This window comes from Vulpes vulpes, chromosome 1 (assembly GCF_048418805.1).
Source record: "Vulpes vulpes isolate BD-2025 chromosome 1, VulVul3, whole genome shotgun sequence".
Taxonomy (NCBI): domain Eukaryota; kingdom Metazoa; phylum Chordata; class Mammalia; order Carnivora; family Canidae; genus Vulpes; species Vulpes vulpes.
In genome coordinates, this window is record NC_132780.1 from 22,366,556 (window position 1) to 22,383,344 (window position 16,789).

At 46.9% G+C, this 16,789-nt stretch overlaps 1 protein-coding gene across 5 annotated transcripts; it reads left to right on the plus strand.

Moving 5' to 3' along the window:
* The first annotated feature begins 2,699 nt into the window (after positions 1–2,699).
* Positions 2,700–11,594, plus strand: LOC112908786 (zinc finger protein 814-like). 5 transcript variants are annotated; one of them, XM_072764944.1, is made up of 4 exons: positions 2,706–2,981; positions 5,323–5,399; positions 5,841–5,967; positions 7,303–11,594. In XM_072764944.1, the coding sequence occupies exons 3-4, from the start codon at positions 5,934–5,936 to the stop codon at positions 8,688–8,690; spliced, it is 1,422 nt and encodes a 473-aa protein (XP_072621045.1). In that variant the 5' UTR covers positions 2,706–2,981; positions 5,323–5,399; positions 5,841–5,933; the 3' UTR covers positions 8,691–11,594. The 5 variants fall into 5 exon arrangements, with proteins under 5 accessions (XP_072621174.1, XP_072621045.1, XP_072621094.1 ...); XM_072764993.1 differs by having other exon boundaries at positions 5,846–5,967; XM_025984354.2 differs by lacking the exon at positions 5,323–5,399.
* The last annotated feature ends 5,195 nt before the right edge of the window (positions 11,595–16,789 follow it).

The window sequence follows — 16,789 nt, forward strand, 5'->3', positions numbered from 1 at the left end:
GATTTCGAAGAACTGTACATATCACTATGCATGCTATTCTAGCTACCATGCACAGGCGCAGTCTGATTTCAGGCTAACTGGGCGTTTGTGCACAGCGTGTCACAACAACTGTCTGGAGCAACAACTTGACTTAGTCATAAATGGTTGGATTTGAAATACACCAACAAATCCATAACAATCCATTTTCCTGTTTAAGGTAATTACTTGATTTTGGAAAGTGAGTCCACTAAACCGTTGGGCTACAATAATTGCAGAAATGAGGTGTCTCTTTGGATGTAAATGGCCGAGAGGCCCTGTGTTCTCTTATTGTAATGCTAATCACTGTCAAGACTTAAATATTTTATTCATCTGTTGTCCATATGGGTTCCCTCCTTCACTTCATTCCAGACTCACTCCCATATCCTCTTCTCTTAGAGCCCTTCCTGGGTTGCCCAGTGTAAAGTTGCCCCAAATTCTAGGGTCTTCCCTATGCCTTGCTTTTGTTTTTTCAGGATCCCTAGGGCTCTTTGACATTCTCTTCATCATTTATTTAGTTCCCGTGTGAAGATCTGACTCCATCAGTGGAACTAGAGGTCCTCTTCATGTAACTCCACATTATCACTCATCACAGAATTATTTTGAACTAAAGGCAATAAGCAGCAGCAAAAACCAGAAAAAACACTCTGCTCTCCTCCTATTTGCCTAAAAGCTGGAAAGAAATTTACTAGGACTAAATTTAATCACCAAAGACAACTTTAGACCCTTATCAGCCTGGCGACAGCACCATAGGAATTTACAAAACACACCTTACTAACTATCCTTTATCTATCTGTGCTTACCTTCCCACAATATGCCACCCCTAGAGACTCAGGTACTTTTCCCTTGTCTTGCTACTTCTCTAATATTGTACTGTTCATTAAAGATGTTCTGTAAGACTGAAAACAAATCCATGTCTTTGAGTTATTCAACCCAGACTCTCTCTCATGTACATATGAGATATACATACTAATAAACTTATGGTTTTCTTTTGTTAATGTCTTTTGTTATAAAAGTCTGAGGAGAGGGGCAGCCCGGGTAGCTCAGCAGCTTAGCGCTGCTTTCAGCCCAGGGCTGATCCTGGAGATCCGGGATCGAGTCCCATGTCCGGCTCCCCGCATGGAGCCTGCTTCTCCCTCCGCCTGTGTCTCTGCCTCTCTGCCTCTCTCTGTGTGTCTCTCATGAATAAGTGAATAGAATCTTAAAAAAAAAAAAAAAAAAAAAAGTCTGAGGAGAGAACTTGGTAGCAGAAAACATTTTCATCCCTTTTATCTCTACATATATGTGATGAATTGCAGACATGCCTCCCCTGCATTATGCTTGTGGCCCTTCTAAAAAAGCACAAAGTCCCCAGCCCTCTGCCTTGAAATCCCTGCAATTTCCAGTGCCCCTTATGGTACCCAAGACCTCTTCTTTTCCCGCACATGACACTAAGGACATCCTTCGCAACAGGCCCCTGGAGTAATGGGACCTGTATTAACCAGAAAACACTGGTCCAAGGACAGGTGAGTTGCTCCAATGAAAGCCCAGCAGAGGGGCAATTCCCTGCCTAGGAATGATGTTAGGGCAGGACCGCCCCCATTCTCCTCCTGGTTTTCCCCATAGTGCCAGGTAAGGATCAAGGTGATTGACTCCAGGACAGGATAGGGATCGCCCCACCCCCAGAGGCCCCCTCCTCTCTGCCCTGCTCCAACCAAGGACTCCCAAGGTTGGTGAGGGGATATCAAGTGCAGGACAACCGCAGGAGAGCCATGGGGATCTGAATCTGATTTGATTCTTGGTTAACGACATTGAAGCAAGGAACAGGGAGGGAGGCCTTCTTGATAGGACTCATGGCTGCCTCTGCCAATGGGGAAATCATAGTCTGGGATAGTACTTGATCCTGTCTGAATCTGCCAAGCGTATTCTGGGCAATGTATGCTGAGTAGCAATTAGAGAGGTGGAGGAGATAAGTATGATGTAGGGCAAGGAGGAGCTGTGGCTGTGGGAATGCAGTTGCGAGAGGTGTGTCAGCAAGAGTAATGTGCACACGGAAAGGGTCTGTGCACTCATGACCCAGGACCCCCATATTGGCATAACAGTAAAGGTGAGCCCACGTAATGGAGGTGTCTGGGAAAGGCGACCTGACGAACCCCAGGAGCACTGCCTGGAAAGAGGGGGTGTTGTGGCAGTGAATGGAAGGGCCAGAGCTTAGGTGCCATCTGTCGGCCCACCTGCCTATATTGTTGAGGCGTGACACAGTCACCAATGGGACCATGAGATACTAATTGAAATAAGGTAATGTTTATTAACTTCCACTAAGCGAGGACATCTTGTGACGTAAAGACGCTATGGAATGATGTATTTCTTTGGTTTGTAGCCTTTAGGATCATCAGAAATATTCTCGGCCTCCAAGAGACCGCGAATTTCGCTGGGTCTGAAATAAGTATCCAAACATTTGGGTGATCAGTGGCAGAGACCACTGCGCAAGACTATGATAACATTCTCTCAAAGAGGAAGCGAAGAACAACAGAATCGGCCTTTTCAGACGCACTAACCTGCAGGGCTCGGGCCTTCCCTGCCAGATGTCCCTGACCCCGGCCTTCGTAAATGCGGAGACTACTTTACCCAAAATGCCCGGAGTCGAGTGGCAGCGTCGCTCTCCAATGAGAACTTAAAGAGAGGCTCTTCCGCGTGTGGCCCCATCGCGAGGGCGGGACTTCCTGCTGTCTCCTCAGGGCGGCCATGACAGCTACTCTTGTTTTGGCTCACCTGGTGGGAGTCTCTGGCGTTCTGCGTTCAGATTGACCTGACGCAACAGAAGGGGCCCAAGGAGCCGCTGACCCTGCTGCACGGTTGCGAGTCCGCGGCTCGGAAACGCCGCCGGGGCTGCCCCGCGCCGGGGACAGAACAGGGACCCCCGGGCCGGCTGTCCGCTCCCCACCCCGAGTCCGATGACGGCGGCGGCGTCCAGGGTCCCGACGCAGGTAAACGCTCGTCCCCTGGGCCCTCCTCGCCCTCCCCGCGCTCCCTCTCCCCCCCCCCCCCCCGCCGCAAATCCTCGAGGCCTGAGCGCCGGTCGTCTGCTCGCGTCCCTGCGGCCCAGGCTCCCGTGTCCCGCAGAGGCAGGCGCGGGTGGGCGGGGGCCCCGTGTGTGAGCGCCGGCGCGCGGGAGCGGGCTGCAGGGGAGGGGCACACCTAAGGGGCGGCAGTGAGCGCTGAGGCACACAGCTTGCCTGCCAGCGCAGGCCTGGTCTTCTGGGCCGGGCAAGGGTACAGGGAGCTTTGAGTCCGTGGAACCCGCCGTGGACTCGGTCAAAGGCTGGACTCTCCCCAATTCCCGCGGTTGCAGAAGCGCTTATGGAGCCGACACGAACAAGTGTGAGGTGGCCCACGCCTTCACTGGCCCTGACCTGAGCCCCACCCGCTTGTCTTCTGCATTGTTGGGTCCCGGGACTCTGAAGTGCCATTCTGACAACCGGTGTGTGCATGGTTATCCCAGGAGCATCAAACACGGTGTGCACATGCTTGAATTAACACTCAGCTGGAACTGTCTAGGAAACCACCGTTCTTTTTTCTTAAGGGTGGGAGCAAAGAACAGGAATCGGGACTGGAATAACTGCCTGGGAAGTTGGGTGTGTCCTCTGGTGGTAACGGGAGGCTTGGATATGAGCAGCCATGTGGTATTACCAAGGTCCTGATAGGCTCCATCCCGCCATAGCATGAAGTATAGACTATGGGCTGAGGGAGGAGGCAGGACGATCAGGGTGGAGGCTACTGTCATAGGCTAGGTGAGGGTTTTTGGACCAGAGTGCTGGATTCGATGTCATTGTATTCTGGATATGTGTTTTAAAAAGTGACAACTGTATTTTCTACGTGGACAGACAGGGTGAAATGGAGGATTCAGGGGTTATCTCTAGGGGATTTTTTCTTAGCAGCTGTAGGAATGGAAGCTCCATCAGCTGAGATGAGTGATGTTGGTGGGAGATGTTTTGGAGAGCACTGAGTGGATACATTAAGTGAGCAGTCTAAAACACACAGGTCTGGAAATCTGGGGAGGGGTTCAGAAGGGAGACATCTAAAACCATCATGGCTCCTGTGTGGCCCCGGGTGAGTGAGCCGTGAGACACATTTGTGAGGAGCAGTCTTCTGGTTATGGTGATAAAGCTCTTCTGGTGCCAGGAAGTTGAGGGGGGAAAGGGAACCAGGACTGAATACTTAGGTGATTGTATGACTTCAGAGATGAGGGATGTGAGTGGCCATGAAGGAAGAGTGCATCCAAGACTGGATACCTGGGCAGGTGGCCAAGGTTTCCAGCAGAAGAGTAGACAGAAGAGGGATCCGGAGCTGAGGAGGAATTAAGACAAGATGATGACACTCAGCACTACGCTAGTGCGTCTCCACTCTGAACTCCACCAGGGTTTTGTGAGGACTTTAGTAGGGCCTGGGGTATTTCATCCTGGAGGAATAAGGTCATGTGTAATGTGCTGATGTGATCACCTGTGAGAGTCACTAAGCCTGGGGTCGGCCACCCAGCAACCTTGGCTTTGGATGAGGGTCAGGACAGAGGGAGATTGTGATTGCTGAGGGGACAACAAGTGCAGTACAGGTGGAGGAGGACCTTGAGAGGAGGTATCCTGAGATCTACATACGGTTCCTAAAACATAACAGGTTCCCTGTTATGACTTTATGTCTGGTGAAAGGTGGAGGAACTCGTGGTGTGAGTATAAGTTCTCCCTGCTCTTCTGCCGTTGGCAAGGTCTCCTAAAGAAACAGCCTTTCATCAAAGGTGTGTTTCCTGCTTATCCCACCCACCCACCCCCTTTTTTTTGAAAGATTTTATTTATTTATTTATTTATTTATTTATTTATTTATTTATTTATTTGTTTGTTTGTTTGTTTGTTTATTTATTCATGAGAGACACTGACAGAGAGACAGGGACATAGGCAGAGGGAGAAGCAGGCTCCCTGTGGGCAGCCTGATCCCAGTCCCTATGGACTCGATCCCAGGACCCCAGGATCACGACCTGAGCCAAAGGCAGACACTCAACCACTGAGCCACCCAGGCATCCCCCTGCTTATCCTTTGTATGGGTTTCAGTTCCCTACCAGCCCATGGAGTTATTCAGAAAAGCCAATCACATCCTCTTACAGGAACCAGGAGGTACCTCACCCTCTCGATCCCACAAAGCTCAGATCCTACAGCTCCCAGCTATTCACTCTTTCTGAGAGTGCCACCCCCATGTGGGCCTGTGTGGGGTGTGGTGTCCTCCTCTCCCAGGCTGTGAATATATGTGATTAATAAAGTGCTATCCGTCTCCTCTGTACAGGGTCAGGTGTCGTGTGTTTGGCCATCCCCATAACCCTAAGATGAGACTCCTGCACTCACCAGTGGGTTGAAGAGGAGGTGATTAAAATACAAGTAACATGTGGGGAGGCCAGGGAGATTCCTGTGGTGTGGGACAGTGAGGCAGTGATGACCATAGGCATGTGGCCTTGGGCTCCAGTTTCAAGAATGTTGTGTACTTGGAGAGGGAGTATGCCTGGTGATGCCAGGGCCCTGGTATTCAGCGGAATAGCCTGGGTGGCCGGGAGGATCCTTCTGTGCCAGGTCTGCAACTTAGATGTGTACTTGTCCACCTGCCTCTTGTTGTGTCGGCGGGCCCTGTGATCAGTGGGCCCATGAGGAGACAGTGGCGCCATGGCACCCAGGCACTGGGGCCTGGTTTCTCCTGTCAGATGGGGAGATCAGGGGGAGGATGGGCATAGGGTAGATGTGGGTGGGAAAAGGGAAATGGGTTCTTGGGAGAGGGGCTTTTTGTGGTTTCATCTGTCCCCATCATGCCAGGGCAGGGTGACCTTTGAAGACGTGGCCGTGTACTTCTCCTGGGAGGAATGGGGTCTCCTTGATGAGGCTCAGAGATGTCTGTACCAGGATGTGATGCTGGAGAACTTGGCACTTATAACCTCCTTGGGTAAGACCCTCAACCCCACCCCTGTGCCCTGAGCTAGTCTCTGCCCTTCCCTTTGTCCCCAGGAGCAGTCTGTCTTTGCATAGGGGCCATGAGCATTGCTTCCTTCCCCGGTTCTAGGGGTAGGTGCTGTAGTTGCTAAGGCTGAGGTCAGTGAACTGCCTTCCTTCCTTGAGCAGCCGCCCCAACACTAGCTTTCCTGCTGCCTTTCAGGGAAGGAATCGGGGTCAGGAGTCTTGCAGTGAACCTAATGGATATCAGCTTTCTTGCCCTCTCCCTGACTGGGTGACTTTGTCTAGATGCAGGATATCTGCATGCTCCAGGTCTGCTGCTTTTCTCTAGCTGAGGCTTCCTCATGCCTGCCTATGTCAGGACTTGCTGTCTCTGACAAAGTTACTACTTCTATGGAGCATGGGCTGTTCTCGTGAGACCCTGTCCAGACTTCTCTGGGGACTATTTAGTTCTCTTTGCCATGGGCTGTCGTGTGCTGCGTTGTTCTGGGATACTGATGGCTGCTCATCTGTCCTGTCTTTTCCTTAGCACTTGTATCATAAATTTGCCATGTACTTGCTGATTATGGGCGTGGGGTTGGATTGGAGAGCCTGTGGTGGTTCACAGTGGGTACACTGACCCACATACAACATGATGGCTCAGAGGAAGCCAGGCTTGCAGTGGTACCTGGGGGAGATGCTCTGTGTTCAGATCATACCAGAAGCCCGTTCTGTTTGACTAGTATTTTGATGCCAGAGTCCACATTTCATTTCTATCTTTTCTTCCCCTTTCTTGGCACTTTGCCAACTTGTCAAGTCTGTTACTTCTCACTTCTACTCTTGCTTCTGGCCTGAGGTGAACCTCACATTTCTGGGATCCATATCTCACTTGTTTTTCCTGCCACTCCACCAACAGTACTTTGCACATTGGCTGCTGTATGTCAAGAGGTGTGCCTGTGTTCTTAAGCAGTCCTTGAACACCCCCTGCCAGGTTCCAGTCCTATTTCTTTGGGTCTTGACACACCCTTCTGCATGGAATAGGTGTGTCAGTAGGAGATACGTTTCTTTGGAAAGTTGTTTGCAGAGGAATGAATTGCAGACCATCTCTCTCCTCTTTGTCACACCACATGCTTGCATCCTTCACCTCATGAGGCCTCTCCCATTCTGTGCTCTTTGTAGCCTGCCACTGCTAAGCAGCCCCATCCTCAACCTGAACCATCTCCCCAGTCCTGCAAACAATCCCATTCACTGGTTCCTGGGTTTGTTAGACACACATTTGTAGCTCGTATAGGAGCTGCCCCCTCCCACCAAAGGCAGCATGCACTTCACCAGCATTTCTTGCTTTCAGGTTGTTGGCTTGGAGCAGAAGATGAGGAGGCCCCTGAGCAGAGAGTGTCTGTGCAAGGAGTGTCACAGGTCAGGATTTTGAAGGCAGTTGTGTCTCCCCAAGAGGCCCATCCTCGTGAGGTGTGTGGCCAGGACCTGAGAGACATTTTGCTCTCCACCGAGCACCAGGCAACACTTTGTGGACAGAATCACTACCAGATTGGGGCCTGTGAGAAACAGTGGTATTTTGGTGCAAACCTTCAGCACCAGAAGCAGCACACTGGAGAGAAATGCTTCAGAAGCAGCATGGGCAGAGCCTCTTTTGTGAAGGATCATGAATTCTGTGTATCAGGGAAACCTTTTTCCTGTGGGGAGGTTGTGAGGGACAGCTTGGCCACCTCAAGACTGCTCCAGCATCAGGCCACACACGCCAGGGAGAAGTCATGCAGGAGAACAGAGTACGGGGCATCCTCTCATGGAAGGAAAGCACAACACAACTGGGGAAAAGGCACACAGGACTTCACTTGCACACATGCACTTGTTCATCCCCAGAGAGACCTCCCTAGAGAAAGATGCTTCATGTGCAGTGAATGTGGTAAATCTTTTAGCAAAAGCTACAGCCTCAGTGACCACTGGAGAGTGCACACTGGGGAAAAGCCTTACGAGTGTGGGGAATGTGGGAAGTCCTTCAGGCAGAGCTCTAGCCTCATTCAGCACCGGAGAGTTCACACTGGAGCAAGGCCTCACGAGTGTGATGAATGTGGGAAATTATTTAGCAACAAGTCCAACCTCATTAAACATCGGAGAATTCACACTGGGGAACGGCCCTATGAGTGTAGTGAATGTGGGAAATCCTTCAGTGAAAGCTCTGCACTCCTTCAACACCGCAGTGTTCACACTGGAGAAAGGCCTTATGAGTGCAGTGAATGTGGGAAATTCTTTACCTACCACTCCAGTCTCATTAAACACCAGAGGGTTCACTCGGGATCAAGGCCCTATGAGTGCAGCGAATGTGGAAAATCCTTCACTCAAAACTCCAGCCTCATTGAACACCGTAGAGTTCACAGTGGAGAAAGGCCTTATAAGTGCAGCGAATGTGAGAAATCTTTTAGCCAAAGCTCTGCGCTGCTTCAACATCGGAGAGTTCACACGGGAGAAAGGCCTTATGAGTGCAGCGAGTGTGGGAAATTCTTTACTTACAGTTCCAGTCTTCTCAAACACCAGAGAGTACACACTGGATCGAGACCTTATGAGTGCAGTGAATGTGGAAAATCCTTCACTCAAAACTCCAGCCTCATTAAACACAGGAGAATTCACACTGGAGAAAGACCTTACAGGTGCCACGAATGTGGCAAATCCTTTAGCCATAGTTCTAGCCTCATTAAGCACGGAAAAGTGCACACTGGATAAAGGCTTTAGGAGTACAGTGACTTTGGGAAACGTTTGACGTGTCTTCCATTTCAGTGACCATTCAAATTTTCACATTGAAAAAGGCTTTGTGAGTATTTGAACGTAGGCTAATATTTACCTAGAAGTCCAAGCTCTTACAACACCACGTTATCTCCTTAAATGAAAGCCTGTGAATGTGGTGGCAATTGTGGGAAGTGGCCAACCAGAGGCTAGCCTCATTGCACTCCAGAGAACTCATGGTAGTGAAAGGCCTTCTGAATGCAGTGACTCTGGGAGAGCCTTCACCCGAAGGACTCACCTCAGAGGATATCACAAATTGCAGATGGGAGAACTACCTTAAATGTGCAGGTATTTATAAGTGGAATGTAACAACACTGGAAGAGATCCCTTGTGAGGGTGCCACTTGCCTGTGTTGAAGCTCACGCATTCAAACATCTGTATAAATCCCAGGTGTGCGGCAGCTGCATCGTACTTTTCCAACCTGCCCAGGGCCATCCCCCAGTGTCAGGGCAGTTGCTGGATGACTAATGAGTTGCCTGAGCGCTGACTCCTTTCCCATTTTTCCTCCCTGAAGAGAAGGCATGGATCTCACCCAGTTTTGTCCTAGAGGATTATTGGTGATTTGAAAAGGTGGACTACATTATTCGGGGACATTGTGGTCCTTGTGAAACTCTATGATGATGCAATCCCCCAGTCTCCAAGTCACCAACCCAGGAACAGTCTGCCTCCCATCGCTCGTGCTGTGTGACAGTAAAGATCATATTGTTTAAGCCACCATATTAATCTTTGCTTGTTTCTTTTTTAAGTGTCTTTAGTTTTTTTTTTTTCTTTAAGATTTTACTTATTTATTCATGAGAGACAGAGAGAGAGAGAGAGAGACAGGCAGAGACACAGACAGAGAGAGCAGCAGGCTCCATGCAGGGAGCCTGACGTGGGACTCAATCCCGGGTCTCCAGGATCACACCCTGGGCTGAAGGCGCTGCTAAACTGCTGAGCCACCCGAGCCGCCCTAAGCCACCATTAATCTTGGGGAGTCTGTTCACTGTGTGTGTGTGTTGAAAGCAACTATTTGCTAGCATGAAGGAGTGAACAGTTGTGTACCTCAGAAGGGACTGTATGATGGCAGAAGATAGCTGTTCAAAGCCTTTGGCTGCTCAGAGCCTTTAAGGAAAGACTATAGGGCTCTGTGGTCCTAACTTATAGTTGGATGCCAGGATGTTTTGTGGGGTTGGCATTTCAACCCAAAGAGGAGGCAGTTGTTGGTTATTTGACAACCTTCAGTGCTTCTGAGCAACATGATCCTGTTCTCTTGTTCACGGGGGGTATGGATGGCATGGTGCTCAGCGCTGGTGAAGGAAATCTATTCCCCAGGCCCAGCAGCAGAGCCATGGGTCTTGGTATCCTGCATTCTGAAGGGTAACATCACTAGTTTTGAGAGTGTAATGCCAGGGGAATGATCATGGTCCCAGAAACACTGGATTAATAGTGCAGGAGACCAAGAAAGTGGTTGGAATGTGCCTCTTTGAGAAGAGCATGCACAATGTTTAGGCACCAGGACTATGAAGGATGGGCAGGTTCAGAAATTCTCAGGACCTCCAGAAGGATCTATCTTGTGTAGCTGAGGACCTGTCAGAAAAAATACTCTAAAGGTTTTGTGGATTCCTTGGTGCCTCTGGGCTGTCCAAAGGCCATTACTGTGCGTGGTAGCAAAACAGGACAGAGACAGCAGAGATCTCTTAGTGCAGCAATGAGGTCTTTGTGACTCAGCCAGTATCCCTGTTTAATGAACTGGAAACACCTTCACTGCTCACCTATTTTTGCTACCACTGAGGCAAGTTCCTTCTGATGAGGAGACAGACGGTGGAGTCACTATGGTGGCAAACTTGTTCTAAAGTGTATGGAATCCAGACAACTTGAATCATATACTTTTCTTAAGTTATAATAAGGTGTAAATGGCATTCAGTGTCCATCATTAAATTGTTGCAATTTGACATTTTGACATTCACATAAACCCATGAAGCCATCAATCATGATTAATAAGCCTTTTCATCACCCCCGCATTTACTTTGTGACCTTTAATAATCTCTCCTGGAGGCAGGCATTGAGTTGCTTCTCATTATACTAGATAAGTTTGCATTTTCTAGAATTTATATGATTGAAGTCTTAAAGCGTTTCGTCCTCCTTTTCCTTGGGTCCCCTCATGTGACATACTCATTTTAAAATTCACCTATGATGCTTATATGAGCAGTCCATTCTTTGTATCTTTGAGAAGTATGTTTTATCGACAATGCACTATTTATGCATTCATGTGTTTATGGATATTTTAATTGCTTCCAGTTTGGATGGCTGTAGGTAAAACTGCGGCAGAAGGGGCGCCTGGGTGCCTCGTTGGTTAAGCATTCCGACTTTTGATTTGGGCTCAGGTCACGATCTCAGAGTTGTGAGCTCAAGCCCAGTGAACCCTGTGTTGAGCTCTGCTGTGGGTGTGGAGCCTGCTTAAGATTCTCTCTCCCTTTCCCTCTGCCCCACCCTCCCTCCCTGGCGACTGCCCACCTCTGCCCTGCTGGGGCTTTCTGAGTAAATAAATAAAATTGCAGCCATCCCACAAATCCCTAAAAACCCTTCTTAAAAAAAAGAAAAGAGAAAAAAAAAAAAAACTGCTATTGGATTTGGATACCACTGTTCCTATTGGTATTGTTCCTTTCTCTTGTCCATACTGGAATCTGAGTGTAGGTGAATGGATGTATGACCTCTTAAAGAATACCAAGTTGTCATGGAAAATGATTATTGCTTTTGTATTCCCGCTTGCAATGTATGAGAGTTCCAGTTCTCTGGTATCTTTGCTAATATTGGGTAAGGTTAATCTTTTTAAGTTTAAACTCTTTAAGTAAACGTGAAGCATTATCTCACTGTGGTCCTGGTTGCATTTCTCTGATGTTTCATGATGTTGAACAAGGCTAATGTACAAGAAATGTGGGGGGAGCCTGAGCATGAAAGAATCAACAAGCCACATTTACACTGTAGCAAATTTTTAAAAAAGATTTTATTTATTTATTCATGAGAGACACAAAGAGAGAGACACAGAGGGAGAACCAGACTCCTCACATGGAGCCAGATGTGGGACTCAATCTCTGGACCCGGGATTACGCCCTGAGCCGAAGGCAGACACTCAACCACTGAGCCACCCAGGCGTCCCTGTAGCAAATTCTTCTTCTTCTTCTTCTTTTTTTTTTTTCCAGTACCAATAGGTTTCTATTCATTGTATTTTCCCAAGGTAAAGAGAGAAGGGAAACGGGTCAGCATGTGTGTTACAAGACAATAGCAAGTGGGAAAGGAAGCACCTGGCACAGCAATATCAACCATCAAATAAACATTCCCCAGAGATGGAGTCACTAAAGCCCAAGAGGGCTCAGTCTCCTGCAGTTCAGAAATGAGGGGAAAGGATCAGGTTAAGAACAGATAGGTACAGCTTTCCTACTACCACCCCCCTCCTCGCCCCAATAAATTCAAGATTTCACAAAGCTTTGGTTTCTAGCAGTAAACATGGAGTTACATTTGTCCATCTCCTATTAAACAATCTTGTGGCCACTTTGACAGAAGTTTCTCGCACCTGCATAAAAGTTCCTGAGTGACTTGGATATACATTCATCTTCCTTTCTTGGTCTCCTGACCCTACTTTCTACATTCAAGGCCCCCCTCGTTGCTTCTGCTTCCCTCTACCCTCAGCCTGGAGAGATTAAAGTAGGTTTGTTCCATCCAAATACAAGTGTATTAGTATGAATCACATCAAGGAATGGTCTTGACACAGGAGATTGGGAACAAGGGAGGAAGTGTTCTTCGCTTCTTTAGAATGTGAAATGTGTATGTGTGGGGCCTTTTCTTGGGAGGGGGGATAGGAGAAGGGTAGGGTAGGAGTTAAGTTTTTAGGACAGAAGATCTGGCCCAAAAAAGGAAATACAGGAAGGGAATACAAAAGGATAGTCCAAGGCCGCCACACTTTAAGAGGGGTCACCAAGCTATGTTCCAGTTTCTTTTCCTGGTGCAGAACCTTTTGTCAAAGATGCTTTGGCTATTTTTCTCAATACAGAAAAGGAGTTTGTAAACAATAAAACCCCAAAAGAACATGGAGAAGACCAACACATTATATTTACACAAAGCAGGCCACCTAGCAATCACCCAATCAGCTATTCATGAAAACCTACAAAACCCAGACAAATACAATCACTAGAGGGGGCAGCAAGCAGGGGAGACAAGAACCCAGGATCAGACACACATCACCCAATGTGTTCTATTGCATCTGCCCCATTTCAACAATTCCTGCTGTGCAGACCTGGAGCTGCTGACTTATCCCTGAGATTGTTCATGTACCTGAGAACACAGTGCAGGAACGAGGGCCTTAAGATTAAAATACACAAAAATACAAAAACCAGAATATTTATATTACGAAAAAAAAAGTTAACATGCACAGGACACGTCATTCGCACACAGCTAGTGCAGTTGGCATCCTGGAGAAAGTGGGGCCCAAGGTGCGGTTGTCCAAGGCAGCAAATAAATAAAATCCTATCAGCCCAGAATGGGGTGGGATTAAGCTTAGGAGCAGGAGGTCTGTAGCTATTCCCCCAACAATCCCTGTGGCTACTGTCACAACCCATTGCTTGGGACAGTCCTCAGCACCCTATCCCAAGAGTGGGTTATGGGACAAGATGTAGAAAAACCCTGCCTTACCCCTTAGAGATCCCCTCCCCACAGAATATAGTGGTTTGTGGGTTGGGCCCATCAGTCTGGTCTCATGCTTCATCTCTACACTCTGACATGGGAAAAATGATTATTACACGTCCTTCTTTGAAAGGAAAACAACTTCCCTATCCATGGTACTTTCAAAAGCTAGAGATCTGAGGGTGGAGACTCAGGTAAAGCACACGGGGAGGGATTTTCTCCAGAACCCTCCACAAGCATTTGGATAGAGCACAGTCGTAATTCATTTGCCTCAACCCTTCCCCCCCTACCCTGCCAAGAGGGAAGAGGGGGGTGATGCACAGCAGGAATACTTTTTTGTTTTATCACCAGGGAGAACAACTATTTGGAGTGCATAGCCTATTGAACTACCTGTAGCAAATTCTAATAGACAAAAGGCCTAGCAACCTCACCAAGTGAACAATAAAAACTAAAAGTGGTAAGTGGTACATTTAGGTTAAAAGACTCACAAGAAGGACACCTGGCTGGCTCAGTCTGTACTGCCTGGGTCTCTTAATCTCAAGGTCATGAGATCAAGACCCATGTTGGGCATAGAGCCTACTTTATTTAAAAAAAAAAAAAAAAAGATTTGGAAGGTTCACCAAATATTTGGCTAAGGCTGAATTTCCCATCCTGATTGAAATCAATCTGCATTAAATAACCAACACAGCTGACAAAACCCAGTACTTAAAATGACTTCATAATTTCAAGTGTTTTGGTGTTATGTAACAAAGGTTTAGGATCCTACAGGAGTGTTTGTTTCCATTTTAGAAACCTATTTGAAGGGTTCGGCGTGAACGACATCATGTCTGGGATCGCAAGGAAACCACTAAGTTCATGGGGTATCTGAAAGAAGGAATATAGAATGATAAATAATGACAGAATGACAACCTCCTGATGGTGTTTTCCATTTGGGAGTGTATCTGAAGATACCATTACAAACTGTAGAATATGTCTTCAGTAATTTCATGTGGTGAGAATGATAAATTACAACGACTAGAAGGTAACCTTTAATACCATAAGCATGGGGCACCCCCGGTGGCGCAGCAGTTTAGCATCGCCTGCAGCCCGGGGTCTGATCCTGGAGACCCAGGATTGAGTCCCACGTTGGGCTCCCTGCATGGAGCCTGCTTCTCCCTATGCCTGTGTCTCTGCCTCTCAGTCTCTCTCTCTGAATAAATAAAATTTAAAAAAATGCTTATTTAAAAAAAAAAATACCAGAAGCATGTAAATGACAGAATGTACGTTTTAAATATGAGTAATTTAAGTCAAGGATGCCTGAATTAAGCTGTGTAAAAATATTCAAAATTTGCTATTTTCTTATATTTTAAATAGACGTTATTTTATGTGTCTATATTATTCCTTTTTATTTGATGTAATACATCCAACAAAGATTGAGATATCCCTTTATTTTTTTTCCCTTCATTTTTTTAAAATATTTTATTTATTTATTCATGAGAGACACAGAGAGAGAGGCAGAGACACATGCAGAAAGAAAGAGAAGCAGGCTCCATGCAGGGAGCCCAAAGCAGGGCTCAATCCCAGGTCTTCAGAATCATGCCCTGGGCCGAAGGCAGGCACCAAACCACTGAGCCACCCAGGTGTCCCCTTTTATGGCTTTAAAGTATAAAGAAGTAACCTTAGAAAGCTGGAACAAGAACAAGCCTTAGAGATATGTTTATTAATTTAGCGGTTGGACAAAAGGAGAGAAATACAAACTCAAGCAGACTTTTCAATGACCACAGAGCCCAACTCGGATCTCCATCTCAAGACCGTGAGATTACCTGAGCTGAACATAACAGTTGGATGCTTAAACAACTGTGCCACCCATGTGTCCCAGGATAAGAGCCTAGAAATCCAAAGGCCCATTTTCTCCCTTTGTAGAAAATAAAATAGGGCCCAGAAAGGGGAAGTGACTTGCAGGGCTAGTTAGTAGTAGTTTTGTTTCATGGATATATATCCGGGATGTCAAATAGTTGAAATCATCCAGTATGAAATCTCTTTTAGATTGGCTATTTTCACTTGGTAATATGCACTTAAGGTTCCTTCATGGCTTTTCATGGCTTAGTTCACTTGTTTTTAGTAGTGAACTGTGTTCATTGTATGATCACTGTTTATCCATTCACCCACTAAGGAGATATTTTGGTTGCTTCCAAGTTTTGGCAATTATGAACAAAACCGCTAGAAACAATTGTGTGCAGATTTTTGCATGGCCCCAAGTTTTCAACTCCTTTGGGTAAATATAAAGGACCACAACTGCCAAATTACATGCTAACAGTATGTTTAGTTTTGTAGGAAACTGCCAGTGTCCTCCAACCAAAGGTGCTGTACTATTCTCACCAGCAAGGAATGAGAGTTGGTGTTGTCCCACATCCTCACCAGCCTGTGCTGTTTTCAGTGTTCCAGTTTGGCCATCCTAATAGGTGAGTGGCGGCATCTTGGTGAGGATTTTTGCATCTATGTTCATGAGAGAGAGGGTCTCAAGTTTTCTTGTCATTGAGTTGTTTGGTTTGCCTGTTAGGGTCATCCTAGCGTCTTAGAAGGAGTTGGGACTTATTTCCTCAGTCTCTACCCTCTGAAAGAGAATATAGAGGATTGGTACAATTTCTTTCATAAATGTTGAGAAGAGCGCACCAGTGAACCCACCTGAGTGTGGGTTCTGTTTTGGAGGGTTTTTATTCAATATCCTTTGTTTTATTTATTCTTTTATTCCTAGAACTCATGATTGACAGTTTTTGTGGTTGTCCCACAGTTGTATAGTCCACTTTCTTTTTCAGGCCTTTCCATTTGTTTTTTTCCAGTTTCCTAGGTTTTTCTGAGAGAACTTCAAGCCAGATTCTTAACTGATAAGCCTACCAAAGCACTCTTCATTTCTCCTAGTTTTTGATCTTTAGCATTTCTGTTATTTAGAATTTCTATCTCAGTTTACAATGCCTGTTTTTGCACACTGTCTACTTTATCCAGTACAGCCTTTAGTGTCTTAATCACATTTGTTTGAAATTCCTGGTCTTTTTTTTTTAAGATCTTACTTATTTATTCATGAGAGACACACAGATTGAGAGAGAGAGGCAGAGACACAGGCAGAGGGAGAAGCAAGCTCCATGCAGGGAGCCCGACGTGGGACTCGATCCGGGGTCCCCAGGATCACACCCCAGGCTTCAGGCGGTGCCACACCGCTGCGCCACCAGGGCTGCCTTAAATTCCTGGTCTTATAATTCCACATCTTTGCCTTGTCTGAGCCTAGTTTGAAGGCTTGCTTGGTCTCTGCAAACTTTTTCATTATGCCTTGTGATGTTGTCTTGAGGTCTATGAATGAGGTACTCATTGAAGAACTAGTGTAGACAGGTGTGGCATCAAGTGTGGGG

Coding starts and splice junctions, on each gene's coding strand:
- LOC112908786 (XM_025984354.2), top strand. CDS start 2,949: ATGACGGCGGCGGCGTCCAGGGTCCCGACGCAG. Junction 2,982..5,840: donor CGTCCAGGGTCCCGACGCAG/GTAAACGCTCGT, acceptor CCATCATGCCAG/GGCAGGGTGACCTTTGAAGA. Junction 5,968..7,302: donor GGCACTTATAACCTCCTTGG/GTAAGACCCTCA, acceptor TCTTGCTTTCAG/GTTGTTGGCTTGGAGCAGAA.